This window comes from Acartia tonsa, chromosome 8 (assembly GCF_053477335.1).
Source record: "Acartia tonsa isolate MP-2025a chromosome 8, ASM5347733v1, whole genome shotgun sequence".
In the NCBI taxonomy this organism is placed as follows: domain Eukaryota; kingdom Metazoa; phylum Arthropoda; class Copepoda; order Calanoida; family Acartiidae; genus Acartia; species Acartia tonsa.
In genome coordinates this window covers 14,098,007-14,114,880 of record NC_137267.1, presented here as the reverse complement: position 1 = coordinate 14,114,880, position 16,874 = coordinate 14,098,007, and the positions used below count along the sequence as shown (strand labels likewise).

The 16,874-nt window shown below is 37.1% G+C and overlaps 2 protein-coding genes across 2 annotated transcripts in view; both read left to right on the top strand.

Moving 5' to 3' along the window:
- The window catches only part of LOC145326069 (fasciclin-1-like), an 82,260-nt gene that overhangs the window by 54,939 nt on the left and 10,447 nt on the right, over window positions 1-16,874 (top strand). The window lies entirely within an intron of this gene.
- On the top strand, window positions 445-1,946 carry LOC145325420 (uncharacterized). Its single transcript, XM_080168406.1, has 2 exons — window positions 445-843; window positions 1,118-1,946. The coding sequence occupies exons 1-2, from the start codon at window positions 721-723 to the stop codon at window positions 1,412-1,414; spliced, it is 420 nt and encodes a 139-aa protein (XP_080024532.1). The 5' UTR covers window positions 445-720; the 3' UTR covers window positions 1,415-1,946.

The window sequence follows — 16,874 nt, the reverse complement described above, 5'->3', positions numbered from 1 at the left end:
ACCGTTTGTCGTCGTTTTATGTCGCCAGAGAAATCCGCTCGGTTACCGCAATTAAATTGAGATACCAGTTAACCTTTACTAAAATCTTAATTAGCAACCTAATATTATTTCCCTCTGGGAAGATTAAGAGTTTGCTCGTGCCGCACGTTTCTCATTGGGGGTTTAAATGTTAGATCAAGACTTTAATGTTTTCTTTTTGTTTTAGGCTCCCTCTGCTAGTCCATCGACTCCAGCAGAAGTAAGGTCCAGAGTTGGGCTGTTTGCCGTACACCGTCTGTCTGCCACTGAGGATCGAGTTACTGGAAGTAATGTGCCTGCGGGATTGGACACATCGACGGGAAGCCCTGGCTTCCGTTCGTTGATCTTTGATCAAACAGAGCGTTTACATGTAAGTATCCATGCTTTAGTTTTTCTATTAATTTTCAGAAAGAGGCTGTATATTTGTACACGTATCCAGAGGTATTTGCAACTAAAATTCTTTTATTGGTAGAATATTAATCTTAAAATGTATGGTTGCATAAGCATTTTTGAACCGATCTAAGATTTTAGTTCTAGTATAAAATGGGTTGAATTGCTACCTAATCATATAGCTTTACAGGATTTTAGGCATTCTCATTTCCTGATTTTCCTAGATTCTTTGTTGGCATTGCGATTAAACTAATAAGATCTATTATGTTTTAGGCGACCAACTCCATCCCCCTGACGCAGTTCTACACCAATATGGGGAGGTGTAATCGGGTCAGTTCTGAGAGGACAGCTGAGGGATCCAGCGACAGCTCTTCCTTGAGCTCTATTATGTGCCTTAGTCGCATTGAATCTCCATCTGCAGCTGATTTGTCTGTGGTAAGTTTGATAAGCTCTTATAATATTTCTTCGTTGCAAAAATTACGTAACTTAGACTAGGCTGTTTAGCTCAGATAGCTATGCTTTTAGACAATAACTTTACCTTAACTATGGTGTAACTCCTTCCTAATAGTTAATATCAAGATTCTGGATAAAGTATTAGTGATGTATAAAAAAAAATGTCTCACAAACATATATGGATAAGCGTTGATACATTCTCTTGTGAACATTCATTAAAATGATTGTCTAATAATGTCCCTTTTCTTAATTTTAGGATGCGGCCAGTTTAGTCCCACTGGTTGACGATATCGAGGACGCCGATCTCCCGCCCATTAGATTTAATGCGGTGACTGATGAGATCGAGTACCCCACTCCACTGCGGGTCCTCAGTTTAGAACGTTTGCGCCGCTCCATGCGTACTCCAACTCCTGCCATCTTGGAAGAGATAACATCAGCGGAGAGTAGCTTCAATTCAGCTACGCATTCCTCAGATAATAACAGGACAGAGGATTCCGGCGTTGAGGGAGTCCCTCGACGTCGGGGTCCCACGTTCCCTAGACGTACGCCGTAAAGTGGCGCTGTTAGCTTGGTTGAAAATATGACATACAAATTTTAAGACAATGACCAGTTTTAGACAACATGTGACTAAATTTACAGATTTTCTATTCTTATGTAACTAGTCAAAATAGTAATCACTATGAAGTAAAGACTTTTGTTATTAGACATTATGACTTTTTATACTGTACAAAGCCAAACATTAATTTACACTTCTGCCATTATATTATGTATATATATGTTTAGTCTGTAAGGATATTTAGTATGTAAGGAAATGATTATAAGGTTGTATTTTCTTTATGCCCATAATTTAAAACTTCATTCAATTCTTAATTACTTTCTTCGTAAGCGAACTAATCCTTTTCTTTTCTCAATAGTATATTAACAACTGTAATTACAGCCTTATGTCGCAGTTTATTCATTCTTGTTAGCTTGTAAGGGTCATGTATATATAGATATTTAATCGAACTCGCACCTCAGTACCTTTTCTCTAAATTTCATTTATATCCATCCCTGTGCATTAATCGTGAATTTTAATTGTGCTGTGATATAGAGAGGACTTGTAAATAGCATATATATTTTTTTTTGTAACCAATACCTAAGTAGACCGAAAGACTGACGTTAGACAAAGTTATTTACATACGCTTATTCAAGTATTTTTAAGAAAACTCATGTAAAGACTGTTTGTGATTCAAGTAATTAAAGTAATATCATTGATTGGATGATCTCATTAAGGAAGTTTTATTTAATTAGTAAGGCTTAGAGTAAATAGCGTTTCCCTTTTAAATTTCAATACAATAGTCATAAAGTTTAAAGTCTCAAGGTAAAATGTTCTTATGTCCCTTTAGATTTGAAACTAAGTCTTGTTTCCAACAAGGAGAGTTAAATTTTTGGCTCCCGTTGGCTTGTTATTAGGCTATGTGCTTTTTATATGTACAAATTCAACATTTAGCGTTCAATTAATCGTATTAGCAATCTCGAAGTTTTATTATGTGCCATTATACAGCTTATGTCCAAATTATATTAACTAAGATGTTAAATTGTCAGAAAACTTCTTACTATCATAATGTTTTTCAACTACTGTAAAAATAAAAGTTTATGTTCTGTTTTCAACATTGATTTAATTTTAAGTTTTCACCAAAGAAAAATATTTGTCAAAAAAAAATTTTATACCTTTCTAAAGATTATTTACTTTTGTTAAAATAAATATAGCAATTTTAAGTAGCATATACACTGTTATTTACTGATTTAGTATTTGTTGTGTACAACTCCCGTTTACGTAGCTACTCTATAAGTATTATTGTCTGTTCCTTAATTTAGTTAGATACATAATTAAAGTTTATTGTTACAAGGTGCTTAGTCTAGCTTACATTCACTTGGTTTATGATAACTTTTATAAATAACAAAATTTCTTGCTATGTTCTTTTTGATATCTCAACTATGATTTATGCGATTAAATTCCTATCGTTTTCAATAATTACATAGAGATATATGAGAATATAAGTATTTTACATCAATACACATATGTACAAGAGGTTTTATCATATGCAAAACTTTTATATCGTTAGGATACGTCCGTACATCATTGTTAGAAATCAGATTATAAGAATCAGTTTTAATCTAGTTTACTCTTCGTGGATAGTGGGGAGAGTACAATGTCCAGAAATGAGGAGGACTGTGTCTCTCAGATTCTCTATTTGGCGTGCTACTGCCCGTAATTCGTCTGTTATAGTCTGTCGGCTTCTATACTCTTGCTGTCTATACCGTATAACCAAACGGTTGTATGCGTCTCTATAAGTGTTTCTAAGTATTCGACAATGCAAGTATCGTACAATACGACTAGGTTGGCTGATTCCACAACTAATTTTAAACGATAACATTTCTTTAATCATCGTAAGCAAGTTATAACAATATTCTACTAGGTTCGCGAAGGTCTCATGTAGAATTCGTTGTGATCTAGGCATAGGCTTTCGGAATCTAGTTTGCATTTTATAGCTTTTGTAAAATATTCTGTTAAGACTTACGTGTTATGTGATAACTGTAGTACTTCACAAGGTTGGTGATTTCCTCACTTGTGGATATGTTATAGTAAACTGACTCAATTTCAGGATAAAATTTAAGTTATCGTTATTGTTTACTACTACTACTAAAATTCTGAGTGGGCGTTTCCTGTCCGAAGTTATAATTAAAGTTTTTGACATATTTTTTGTATGTAGAGTGGTTATAGTTTCTAATAACTAATCAACTCATCACAATTCAAGGCGTATATATATAGGTTGCCTATTAGTACTGTTATGTTTGTACATTTTGTACAATTTGTATTAAATGTTTTAAATAGTTTTTGTGTATATGTCAGGGTGCGTATTTGACATTCGTAACATTCGTATTTTTGTACAATCTGTATCAATTGTTTGACTCTGTTTGCCTATACAGAATCAAAACTCTCTATATGCAATTTTTTTTTGTAAGTGTTTTTGAAGGGATCGACTCTTTAGTCGACGTATATTGCATATAGTAGGTCTCCCCTGCTGAAGAGAAAAGATGTATATTTTACCACTGGATATATAACCTTGAGTGGGAAAATTTACATGAATATGATAACTTAGTTATCAGATTAGAATAACATATTATCATATTGTTCACAAGTTTACAGGGTAAATGGAAATGTAAATTATGGTTGTGCCATTCCGAAATCTGACATGTCTATCATTTATTTTCCTAAGTCGTCGACCTCCGGTAATAAATACGGAATCGAGTGTCATGTCCTCATCGGCACTTGAGTCCTCTATGTCCGAATCAGAGTCTAATGGTTTCTTATTTTGTGACGCTTCTTTTCGTGTTTCTAAGGGTGAGTGTGCGCGTATTCCTGGTTGTGGATCCTTTGAATTAACCGGGAATATAAGCGGAAGTGTGTCATTTTTAACTAATGTGGCTATCTCTTGATTTGTGAGTTTATTATAAGGCTTTGTAATAATATCCCTTATTTCCTCTGGGAGGGTGTCAAAATGTTCGTCCATAGGCTTGAACTTTTTGATTTCGTTGAAAGAGTATTTAAATATTTCAGTTCTTTTGTCTGAAATTCTTTCAAGCTTGCAACTGTTAGGGCTTACATCCAAAACTCTATAGGGTGAAATATGATAGATAGGTCTAAGATTGGGGTTAACACCAGGTGTAATAGTGTTATTTCTAACCAAGACAAGATCTCCTATATCAAATTGTTTGTGTATGCGGGTTTTGTTAATATACTTTAGTCTTGCCTCCCTTCCCTTTTCAATAGCTTTTGCTGAAATGTCCAAGTTTTCTTGTATACTGTCCGAGAGGTCTTGCACATAGGCTTCTGTGCGAGCTATATCAGGGTGATATTCATCCGGTTTTATTGCTCCAAAGAACAATTTAGACAGGGAGCTACGTGTCCCGAATAATAATTCCATGGGTGAAAATCCAGTTTTTGGTATTTTAGTGCAATTATATTGTCGGACTATTAACGGTAGTAGATATACCCATGAGGTTTTTGAGTCTTGTGCCAAAATTTTAATGATTGGCCATTTTATTACTTTGTTGCTAGCTTCCACCAATCCTTTAGAGGGTGAGAAGTACGCAGTAGAATACAAAACTCGGATGCCAATAGAAGCAAAGAATATCAAATTTTGCTTTTCTAAAAATGATTTTGCATTGTCGCACAATATTTGTCTGGGGGAGAAATTAGGATAGAAATAAAACATGAATTTGTTTATAAATTCACGGGATGTGAGTGATTTCATGGGATATGCAAGAATCATTCCTGTTAGTTGGCAGACTATAGTGAGGATATGATTATAACTACGATATGGGGGCAAGGATTGTATATAGTCAATACTTACACATTCAAAAGGCCTTGAAATTGTACTATAAGTTCCTACTTGTTCTAGTTTTGTAGATGAATTTTGAAGTTGACAATTTAAACAAGATCTAGTGTAATTTCTAACATATTTCTTAAGGTTAGGGTGGAAGAAATTTTGCATATTCAAAAGCATTTTAATTTCTCCACTATGTACTAACAAAAGATGAGTATAGCATACTAATACTGGTAATAGTTTGGTTGGGAGATAAACCTTTAAATCTCCTTTTATTTTTGTAAAAAGAATCGTGTCTTTAAGTTCGTAGTTCTGTCTTTTATAAGTGTAGGTGTTTGATTTAGAGGTTAGACAACGTGTGTAAATGTTAGAGTATTCCTCTTTTTGGTTTGCAATTATATTTTCTATGCTAATCCTTTCTTTTAGGATTTCCAAAGGTCTTAGTACTTTGCCTATAACTCTATGTTCTGCGGCAAGTGAATTTATGGTGATTTTGGGTTTTTGTTGCTTTGGCTGTGGGGGTTGTTCATCATAACCCAAATAGTCGGGGTTATCCATAATGAACTGTGTCCATTCTTCAATAGTCCAAACTTTATATTGGGGTAAGTTATCTTCAAACCCAGATTTAACAAATTTAGGTAGGGCTACCTTTTTAATGCTTGGTAAAGTAGCCTTATATGCCCTTGTTAAGAAATCTGCCAAATTGTCTTCTCCTCTCAAGAAAGACATTGTTAGCTTCGGTATTAAAGTTAACAGAGTGGTATTCCACCTTTTCAACTTATTAACGGCTGTTAATGCTTTAGGATTGAAGAGATAGTAAGCACACTTTGCGTCTGTTAACAAAGTACATTCACAGCTTGGACCTATTAGAGTTCTAAACGAGTTTGCTGCATAAATAATTCCTAGGATTTCAATGTCTATGATATGTAATCTTGACTCAGCAACGGTAATTTTCTTTGAGGTATATGCGATAATTTCAAACATGGATGCTAAAGATTTTAAGTTAAAGCTATTGGTTGATGAAACCATTGCGGGTCTTACTATGTGTTGCTCTTTGTGTCCATATAGTAAAAATACAAAAGGGGGTTTTGTTTTGTCTGAACAGTGTTGAGTGACAGGTTTGGCACCCTCTATATTTGTGATAACTATCACAGGACGGTACATAGCTACACTAAGAGCTTCAGATATGAGTTGTTGCGGATCTAGATATACATATCCATGCTCTAGTTTGCGAATAAATTCTAAGAATTTATCCCTATCATTATTAAATACAAATTGAATATACTTTTGTCTCAACATCGTAGAACGTATAATTTTTGATGCTCTTTGCAGGATGGTGGTCAAAGGTGTTTGAACTTTATTTAGTTCTAGAAGCAATTGTAAAGATATCCCGAGACTATTGTGTACAGTGTCTTCAGGATAGCCCAAAGTTTTACTAGCCAAATATTCAAACTCGGGTGGTCCATCTTCAGACATACGCTTAGCATAATCCTTAATGTTTTCACCTTCGTTCTGCAAAGGTAGGGGTAAAATTGGTAACCTATTATCATAAATAACATGGTGTACAGGATCATCGAAGTTTAGCCCAGGGGGTAGGGTTTTAGCCTGTAATTCTGGTGTCACTATTTGCGCTAAGACTGCCGAATATGAGCCAGTTGAGGTGCCGGCTGCGTCTGATAAGATGATCTTAGGTGCCGATAAGTTAACTAATTTGCTAAAAATTGGTCCTGAAGCTAAAGCTTTCTTAATGTCTTCGAATGCTTGTCTTTGTTCTGGAGTTGGGACAAAAGTTTTACCTATTCTAGTAGATGTAAGTGAAGTTAGAATATGTGTAGGAGCCATAATATCAAATCTTAAATGTTTATGCATACTTTGTAGTACTCCCATAAAAGATCTCATTATAGTAATATCAGTAGGCATGGGAATATTTAGAAGTTTTTGTACTCGCCTTTGATCTACACAGCAATAATTATGTGAAATGAAGAACCCAAAGAAATTTACCCTACTTTTAAAAAGTTGTGATTTCTTTAAACTAATCTTTCCTTTATGCGTGTGTATTCTCCCCATAACTTTCTTCAAAATCTTAAAATGTATATTCAATGATTCTGATCTAGTTTTAGCTAGTTCAGTTGAGACAATGAAATCATCGTAAATGTGTTGGACTTCTGGGATAGGTGAGTATACCATTTTGGCTAAATCACCGTCCATTACAACATTACCATTATCATCATAAACCAATTCCCAGTGTAATATCTTTTCCATAAAGCGTGATAGACTTTCAGGTGAAGTCTTAATGCCGGTTGGTAAGGATGCGTGTCTAAAAGCTCCTAATGGGGTTGCAAACAATGTTAGGTCTCTGCAAGAAGGTTCTAGCGTTATACTATGAAAGGCGTTAGCCATGTCACTACTACTATGCACAAATTTATCCCTTAGTGACTGAATCAAATTTTCTGCTGTGGGTAGCAGTGCAGGTTCAGACTGCAGACAAGGATTCAATTGTTGAAAATTTACAATTAAACGAGGACAGCTCCCCTGATCCGACTTTGGAATCAGATAAGCTGGGCTTGCATAGTTGTTATAGGAATCCCCATCCAAATTAGCTCTTTCAATGGTCCCGTTCTTTAACAAAAACTCTAAGATAGATTGCATTTGCATTTTCTCTACGGGTGATAAGTAATATAATTTCTTATGCTGGGGTAAAGTTTGACCAGGTTTTAGTCTAATTGTATAATTGCCCAGATATTTACTCATGTTACCTCTATCAGTAGAATGTGTAGATATTATATCAGGGTAAGATTTTAGGAATATGTCTTCTATATAATGTCTTACCTCTGGTGGATAGTCCGACAGCACCACAAGATCCTCTGGTTTAACAAACTGGTCCTTTGGCACACTATAGCCAGTAGGTTCTGTTACATAGTCCATAAGGTTATCAGATTCAGCTATATGTTTTAAGCCAAGTTCAATAACGTCATCACTATTCTCAAAGAGTTTATTCTTTTCAGGATCTGGTGTAGTTAGAATTTCATCAATATTAGAACGGTAGTCAGATAAGGCTACTCCTGGTACTGGAGTGTCATTGTTTATAGCTGTAGGATTCGGTATATATCCATCAGCTAAAGGAAAAGATCGTTCTACCAGATTGATGGCGCTGTATTTTGGTAGCTATAAGAGTTGAACTGAGTGGTTTCTGGTGTCTAGTGAGATCTGATTGATGGCTGGAGCCGTAGCTTTTTCTGCGTGTCGCTCCAGGGCTTGTACAATCTCATCTAGCTCAGTTGTCACAGATACATTGTGTAGGAATGATTGCGTAAAATCAAAGTCTGTGGTGATCTCCTTGACTACAAATTGGTTGCTTGGTTCCAAGTATCCGGTGATAACAGTGTTAGTGATTGCATGTTCAGTGACATTTGTTATCATTGCTCTTCCACTAAGTTGTCCTCGGTTGTTGACAGTCAGTTGCGTTTGTCCAGGTTGAATTTTAATTCCTCCATTTCTATCGTTGGCAATATGGTCATCGCTGAGAATGACTTTTGTTCCAGGAGCTAAGTTGAAGAAATGGTTGATGTTCATTTCTATAGTCTGAGTTTCATTAGGATCAATTTTGTCTATTGTCCCTGTGCAGAGTTGTAACTCATAATCAGAACAGAACAGGCTATCTAGTACTCTCCCAGGATGGAACATAGAGTATAGATATGGTGCTGGCGGGTGGTTGTCCGCAACGAAAGTCAACCCTAATTGGAGATCTCTAATGCCATTCATTCCGATGATCATAGGTGTGACATTCTTGTGTTCCTCAGGTACAATCATAAATGGTACTGGTCTATAGATGCCTGAGAATTGTGTGAGACGAATCATGAGAGTTATTTCTCCAGCTACTGGGATTTTGTGTCCAGAATAGCTGACAAGAACCATGTCACTCTTTTCCAGATGGTTCTTAACCTCATTTTGTTGTACTCCAAATAACATACCAAAATAGCTGGTTGACATGATATTTCTGTCTGCTGCTGAGTCAAATAAAGCTGTCATGTATACATCGTAGTTTCCATTTGACATACAGCCGGAACAGTTCAGGTACATTTTCCTATTTTCATCCATGATAGCTGCAGAACTATCTACCGCTAAAATCTTGGGGTCATTAGGATCCATTCGAACGGTGATAGCGTTAACCCTACTTGTTCTGCCACGCTCTTTGGATTGTCCATTGGCTTTGGCGTCAACCCATTCTTCATATGCCTGTTTAAACACACCACCAGGTCTCACTTTACCACTATGGTACAGTTCCATCATCGCTGGTCGTCCAGGGCATAGGTGTTGAGCGTGGTATAGGTCTTTGCCATACTTCTTGTGACAGCTCGGGCAGTATCCGGATGTTAGTGCTGTTTGATATTGTCGTCCTTGGTCATCGCACAGTAGTCTGCATCCATCTGATATTTTGTGTGAATTTTGACCACATGCACCGCAGTAGCGCTTATTGGATGTTCCATAAGGGATATGATAATCTTGTTTGGTGTTCTTTTGTGGTTGTCTATCTCTATTATCCCTGTTTTCTCTGTTGTAGGTTTTAGGATAGGCTGGTTTAGCAGTAACTTCTCTAACTGTTGGCCTTTTATAATAGCTCGTCGTAGCTGCAACTTTAGCAGGCTGTTTGTCTCTATTCATTCTTGTATCCCTGTCATGTGAGTAGTTGGTGTTGTTTGTCTTTTTATGAAGCGATAAATCTCCATTGTAACTGGCTGATACTCCATTCTGCTGTAGGTCCAGATCTAGGTCTTCAGTTCTAGGATACATGGAAGCGGTCAACTCATGATATGTAGGGGATCTTCCAAGATCATGTGTGAGATTGTGATGGTTTTCAGATGCTATATTGCGGCTATTTGTTGGTAAGCTACGTTTGAGTGCCTCCACTGCAGTTATGTTGAACACATTCTGTCTTTCCTTCTTGTCTGTATAATGAACAGCGGCTCTGCTGGCAAGATTCTGAATTGTACTGACAAGCTTAGGGAATGACATGGCTTTGGTTCCCTTAAAGGCTATCAGCTTAGCTTGAGCTTCCTGTGGGCTGATGAGTATATCATACTGTAGCAGTAAGCTATTGTAGACACTTTCAATAGATAGTCCAAGATTGAAACTCTGCTGGATGGTAGTATATGCTTCGCCAGTGGTGGTCCTAAGCATAACGGTCTCAAATTCTGATCTTGAGAGGTTACATAACTCCTGAGCAGTGTTCATCTCTGATAGGTAATCAGTAATGTAGGGTGGTTTGCCGTCTCCTTTGAAGCAATGCTTGAGAGGGAAGGTTCCATTGGCTAACTTAAGCTTTTGATCGTTGCTTAGGGTGCTCTTGCTTGCATAGCTGCTTGGTGGTTTAATTCCAGTTTGGTTGGTGAAGTTACTGAAGTGTCGTTGAGTGCGTTTGTCATTCTCCTCCTGTACAATACGCTGGGCCTCTAACTCAACTTCACGTCTTTGTTCCTCTTTGTATTCCCTCATACTCTGTGTGTAGTTGGTACAGAAGTTCCTCATCATTTCTGAGTCCACACGTAGGTTGGGGTTACAAAGTCTTATTGTATCCAGGAATTGTGGGAACAGGAAATTTCCCAGAGGATCTGATAGTGTTGCTCTAACATATCGATCTCTGATCAGTGCATCTGGTGAGTCCTCGCGCATGGGTATGGATCTTACAGATTCCGTGTCTGGTTCTGGCGTCTTGGTTCTCTCACCATTCTGTTCTGGTTCCTCCTGGTTGGGCATTGGTTCCTCTCTTCGTGTATCATCTCCTGCAGAAGCTGCATCAGCTGACGGAGTTCTTCTTCCAGGCGTCGTCGAGCGTCCTCGACGTGGAGTGTTCGCCTTTTCAGCGTTGTCATCTTTCTTACTTTTATTAAATAATGGCATTACAGCTAGCTTAAAGCTTTTAAACTTTCTATGAGTTCTTTAAAGAAGCTTATGAGATGTTGTACTATTTTAGGATTTAAATAGCAGAGGTACAAGAAGAAACTGACTAATGCGCTTAACGTTAAAACAATCAAAAATTGTTTACAATAGCAAATTTTTCTTTTAAAGTTGTTAAATATAGATGAGTATGTATTGTTTACTTCACCTACAGTTGTTTCTACGTCGTGAATGCTTGCGTGTGAGCGTTGAATCTTATTCTGGAGTGTGCGCTAATGCACTCTTATCCTTAATTAAGCTCAACTGTAGAAACACTTCTACTTAGATTTATTCTATATTTGCTTATAAAGCTAATGTGGGTTGGTTAGCTATACAAATTAGCTATAAAGTTAAATAGGATGTTAAGGTTTGCAGCGAAGTTAATTTGGGTATGCTAATATACTATCACAAATTAACTGTTATTTGCTTAGGCGTCGACTTTTCCTAGCAAATGTTATTGTTGAGAAAAAAAAAACAGCAATTTATAATCCTTGTTGAATTCTTACTCCACTCTAAGGATATGTAGCTTACAATCTGCTTATTCCTGTAAGGCTTTATGAATATAACTTACTAAGGTTCACTCCCAAAGGATCGTCTATATTCTAATAGTATTGCAACGGTTTTGCCTGAATATCAAAGATCTCGCACCCAATACTTATAGTTGTATTAGGGTATGCCTACCAATCCTACTAAGTATTATTCGCGAATTATTATGGGGCTTCACTTGTGATTTCAATCCTTATAACTATATTATTGAGACTCAATTTAGATTGTCCTATATATATATGAATATAATCAGTTTGTTTTCAAGGTTATTATAGACCGGATGTGCTCCACTTAATTAGTGAGAACACAATATTCTATGTGTCTTACTGAAGTGTGATATCCTACGCAAGGTGATCAATCTATACGCTGGAAGTTGTCAATCAAACTCTTTAAAGTAGACTACAAGGTTGGTGTTATTGCTTGGTCAAATATTATTGAAAATCAAATTAGCTGAATTAGTGCACTTTTTTTTTTTTCTAAAAAAGGTAACAATTTTAGATTATAAAGATTATGAACTATATGTACACACTTTATTTTACTTGGTTATAGACTTTATGCTAATAATCCTAAGTAAAATTAAATTTTCTCAATGGTATAAAAAGAAAATGTTCTTTCTTTGTTTTAATCCGGATGTTTATAAAGACAGTAGAGTACTTCCAATATTACTTGCTACTTCTTTTAGAGACGTCCCAAGACTCCCAAGATAGGCTGCTGCAACCTTTTGCTGCGTGTGGTTACTAGAACTTTGTCTTTTATAAGTGTGCTTTTAAATTACATATAGGGCTTAGGTTGTTGACTATACTTTTAAATCACTAATATTCACTATCACTAATGATTGATGGTTTATAACTCTTCTCAAGTTGTCTGTTGAATTCTGGCGGCACATGAAATAGAAATTTTAGCATTAGCAAAGCAAGTAAAAATTTAGTTTTCATGTCCTACTTATTGTTGAGTGAACTGTTTATTGTATTTATGTATGTGTTTGTAAGGAACATACAAACAAAAAGATTTTCTAAGTTAAGATTGAATTAAAAACTTTCTAAGTCAAAATAAAATAGAATCACTCTAAGTCCAAAGTTGGAAAATTTTGACTAAGTCCAAAAAGTTTCTAATGAAATTATTCTAAGTACAAAATCAATAAATTTTGGCTTAGGAAAAAAAATTTTAAAATATCTTAAGTACAAAAAGTTAGCAAATTTTGACTAAGTCAAAAAAAATTTTCTTATTGAAATTATACTAAGTACAAAATTAGTGAATTTTGACTAAGTCCAAAATCTTTCAATGAAATTATGCTAAGTACAAAATTAGTGAATTTTGACTAAGTCCAAAACCTTTCAATGAAATTATGCTAAGTACAAAAATAGTGAAATTTTCTTGAGACAAAAGAAATAGAATTACTCTAAGTCCAGACGTGGAATATTTTGTCCGAGATGAAATTTCCTAACAGTTCATTCACAAAGCTACTTTAGAGATTGCCTATAAGTCAAAAGAAATAGAATCACTCTAAGTCCACTATTGGAATATTTTGACTAAATGCAAATCTCGCTAAGTTAAGGATTTTAAAATTATAAAGTATTAGAGTGTTAGAATTATCCTTCACCAAAAGAAGTAGAATCTCTCTAAGTCCATAATTGGAATATTTTGGCTAAGACAAAAATACTCTAAGACAAAATTTTCTTTTAAGTGTGGAAAATGAAATTTGTTAATCTAGTTGGGAAAATCGTAATTATTACAAGTCCGAATTTTGGTAAATTTCCAACCAAGTTCACAATTTCATAAAAATTATTATAAGTCCAGAAATTCGAGATTCTCTCTGTAACAAAAGAAATAGAAACGGTGCTAAGTCCAAAAGTGGAATATTTTGCTCAGAGTCTCAGGAAGTCTCTGGAGTTATCTCTCTGATTGCATACAACAATTTGTCTACACTTATATCATTCCAACCGATCGATGTTGAGAATATCTTTGAGACTTTGAAATACTTTGTTTAACTCAAAATTTTAGAGGCGATAGTTATTTTGATACATCCGCATATAAATCAGAATTGCATTAAGAATATAAGTCCTAGGCATGTATAAGTAAGTGCAAATCTCAGAAAATCGGTTCTAACGGCACCAAAGTATTAGTACAGTTTAACTTGAGTATAAATGCTACAAGTTTGTAATAATCTTTTGGCCCTTTACTACGACTCAAGAGTACTAACTGCTTTCGGCATATTGTTTCAGAAACATGGCTCCAAAGACAATATGTATCCCAACTAACAGCGTTTCCCGTGTTCTATAGGATTTGCTCCTAAGTTTTCATTTAATAAGGCAGTTCAAAATGGTCCTTTACAAATAGTATTTTGATAGCTTATAAATGAAAAGTTACTCCATGCTTGATTCTTAATAAGTTCTGGTTTAAGTATCAAAGATTCAAGTATTTCAACACTTAGAGAATTTCCGAATAAGTAAAAATCATACTAAGTCCGAAGATTTATATATATACTCCGCCACCTAGCACAACTCCTAAATTTCAAAATTCTGACTAAGTCCAGAAATCAAAATTTTGCACATAGCTCAATCATAGATTATTCCAAATCAAGTGTTTTACTAAAGAGAGGCGGACATGGAGGTGCCGGTGTGCTGGTATTCTCTAGGGCCTCTAGAGTGTCAACCAGTGCGAGTGTCCTTATAGGGCGGCGACCAATGGCCACAAATATGCTAGCATTCCCTAGGGCCTCTAGAGTGTCAGCTAGTGCAACTGCTCGTACACGAGGCTCTCAATTGCATTTGTGTCGTGCCTTTCAGTCCCTATCTCTTCAAACGCCTCATAGTCCTAACCTTGCTCTCAAATAGTATCACAGGTTTTGGTAAATCCGATTTTGCCATAACTACAATTATTCGATTTTGGTAAAAATACCTGCCTTAGGCGGTTCGGGTACGGTAAGGAAAAAGAGAAAAAAAAATTTATGAAGTAAAATTTTTCAAGATACAACCGGTAAGTTGCACCATTGTGTGTGCGAATGGGGCGTTTGTCCATAGTTAGGTATGGAGACCGCTCTTCTATGAGTACTACTAAAACCTAATTTTAATGCAATACACATAGACATTCTCATCGTCGGTTCGTTTGTTTAGAATGCTTAACCCTCTATTCCCACAAGTATAATACGAATTTGGTTGAGCTGGTGGAAGCTCAACAAAAGACCCACGCGAAGTATTATGTTGCTTTAACCTAAGAATAAATGGTTGGTTTTGATATTCGATCAGAATTGTATAAGTATATTAAGTATTAAGGAAGGAAAATGTTTTTATAAAGTGTATTTATATCACAAGTGCATAAGTTATGTATGAAAATATTTACAGGATAAGTGTTAAAATTATAAGTAGAGTAGGACAGAAATATGCCCTAAGTCCCAAGCAGTGAATTGTGCTAAGTGTTAGAGTTCTAACATAAGGCCTGAGCTCAATTCATGCTAAGTACTAAGGGGCCTAAATTTAAACTACAATGCATGCCAAACAACTAAGTCATTACCTTTTAAAGCCAGAAAGAGAAGTTGATGGTAGGAGAGTTAGTAAATAACTGAATAAATTCAAGAGGTACATGCTATAACATTAGCTCTGGACCAGGATTTTAGTGTTTGTCTGTGCAATTAAATATCTGTGTGTTAATATGTGACGTAAATCAGGCATGGTTGTAGGCATACATATTTGAACTAGTTGTTTGTATGATTACATTAACTATAAACATAATATCTTTAATAAACATATACTATTAGCAAATCACATACAGATTACCATGAATAGGCTAGCGTTACCCATATATTGTGTCATATAGGTAAGGATAGGCCTATGAATGCATAAATTGATACAAATAATGCCTTGGGCCTAGCTAAAGTAATTGTGTCTTGCCCCTGAGTGCTACTAGTTAATTGCAGGGCACGTGTCAATCAAAGGTTCATAATATGATCTATAAAGTGTTGACTTTATATCAAGCATAGATAGATAGTTGTGGATGCGAAGCATTTCTGTAAAAGTCTCATATGTACGTTCAAAGAATTTGAAAATTGAGGATCGCATCTCCATGTGTGGCCTACAACCAGCTACGTCCTGGTGGGGTGGGACTGTGCCAACCCCACCCATGTCACGTCTTACAATAAAGAAAAGATGTGTGACACGGAGCCCCTACACCAGGAGGTGCCCCTGGGCCATGAAGTACACGTCCTGCAGCAAGTCAAGGTGAGGGAAACCACTGGGTTCAGCTGTCAGCTCACCGTGTCCCAGTGGACATTCAGGTGTGGGGTATGGGGTCACCTCAAGGTGACCTCGGTCCCCACCCTCATGAGGCCAACCAAGATAGACCCAGAAGCGTGCCGAGACCTGGCCAGGAACCGAGTATACACGTTGCCAGGCAAGACCCAGCCACTGACGTTCCAGCTGAACCACCCCCTGTTCTTCACCATCGACATGGTGGGCGCCCTCGTCAACAGCCCCGAGGGGGTGGGTTGCGAGGGGGAGGATGTCCACTTTGAGGGCCAGCTATACCGCAACGAATTAGTGCTCCAGGAGCGGCGGCTGCTGGTCAAGGAGGAGACCTATGTGGTGGAGGATGGACGGGTGGAGTCCCAGTCTGACCACCTGACCCTAGAGTGTCCCCATTCTGAGCTGTCCTGCATCACTGGGGAAGCAACCTACGTGTGGGACCACCTGGGAAGAGATTGCCCCTTGAGGCTGATCCGCAGCCTCCAGCCCAGCCTGGTGATGGATGCATATCTGGTTGACCATCAGGCCCAGTTTTTCATCAACATGACCAACCCCACCTCGATTGTGAACTGCGACTTCGAGGCCCATGCCACCAACCATCCAGCGTTGTTCGTGGCAGCTGACCCAGCCGCGGCTGCGCTGCCCAGAGTGTCGGCCAGGGATGTTGACGTTCCCCTTCAAGCACAGATCCATGCAGGTTATATTGGGTTTACCCTGGAAACGCGCATGAAAAGCACTGCAGCAGAAGAAGTAGCGGCCAACTGCTGGAAGCTCCAGCAACTAGATCCGGCCCACCCGGTGCGTGTCCAGGGGAGCACGTTCTCGGTACTGAGGGGAGACATCCTGCTGCAGCTGACCTGCCAAAGGCACAAGTACGTTGTCCGCGAACACAAGGAGTGTTGGGACAAAGTGCCAGTAGAGCCCA

Bases quoted from the DNA above. Each gene is read 5' to 3' on its own strand.
- LOC145325420 (XM_080168406.1), top strand. From the start codon at position 721: ATGGGGAGGTGTAATCGGGTCAGTTCTGAGAGGACAGCTGAGGGATCC. The intron at 844-1,117 runs GTAAGTTTGATA...TCTTAATTTTAG, and splicing joins CTGCAGCTGATTTGTCTGTG to GATGCGGCCAGTTTAGTCCC.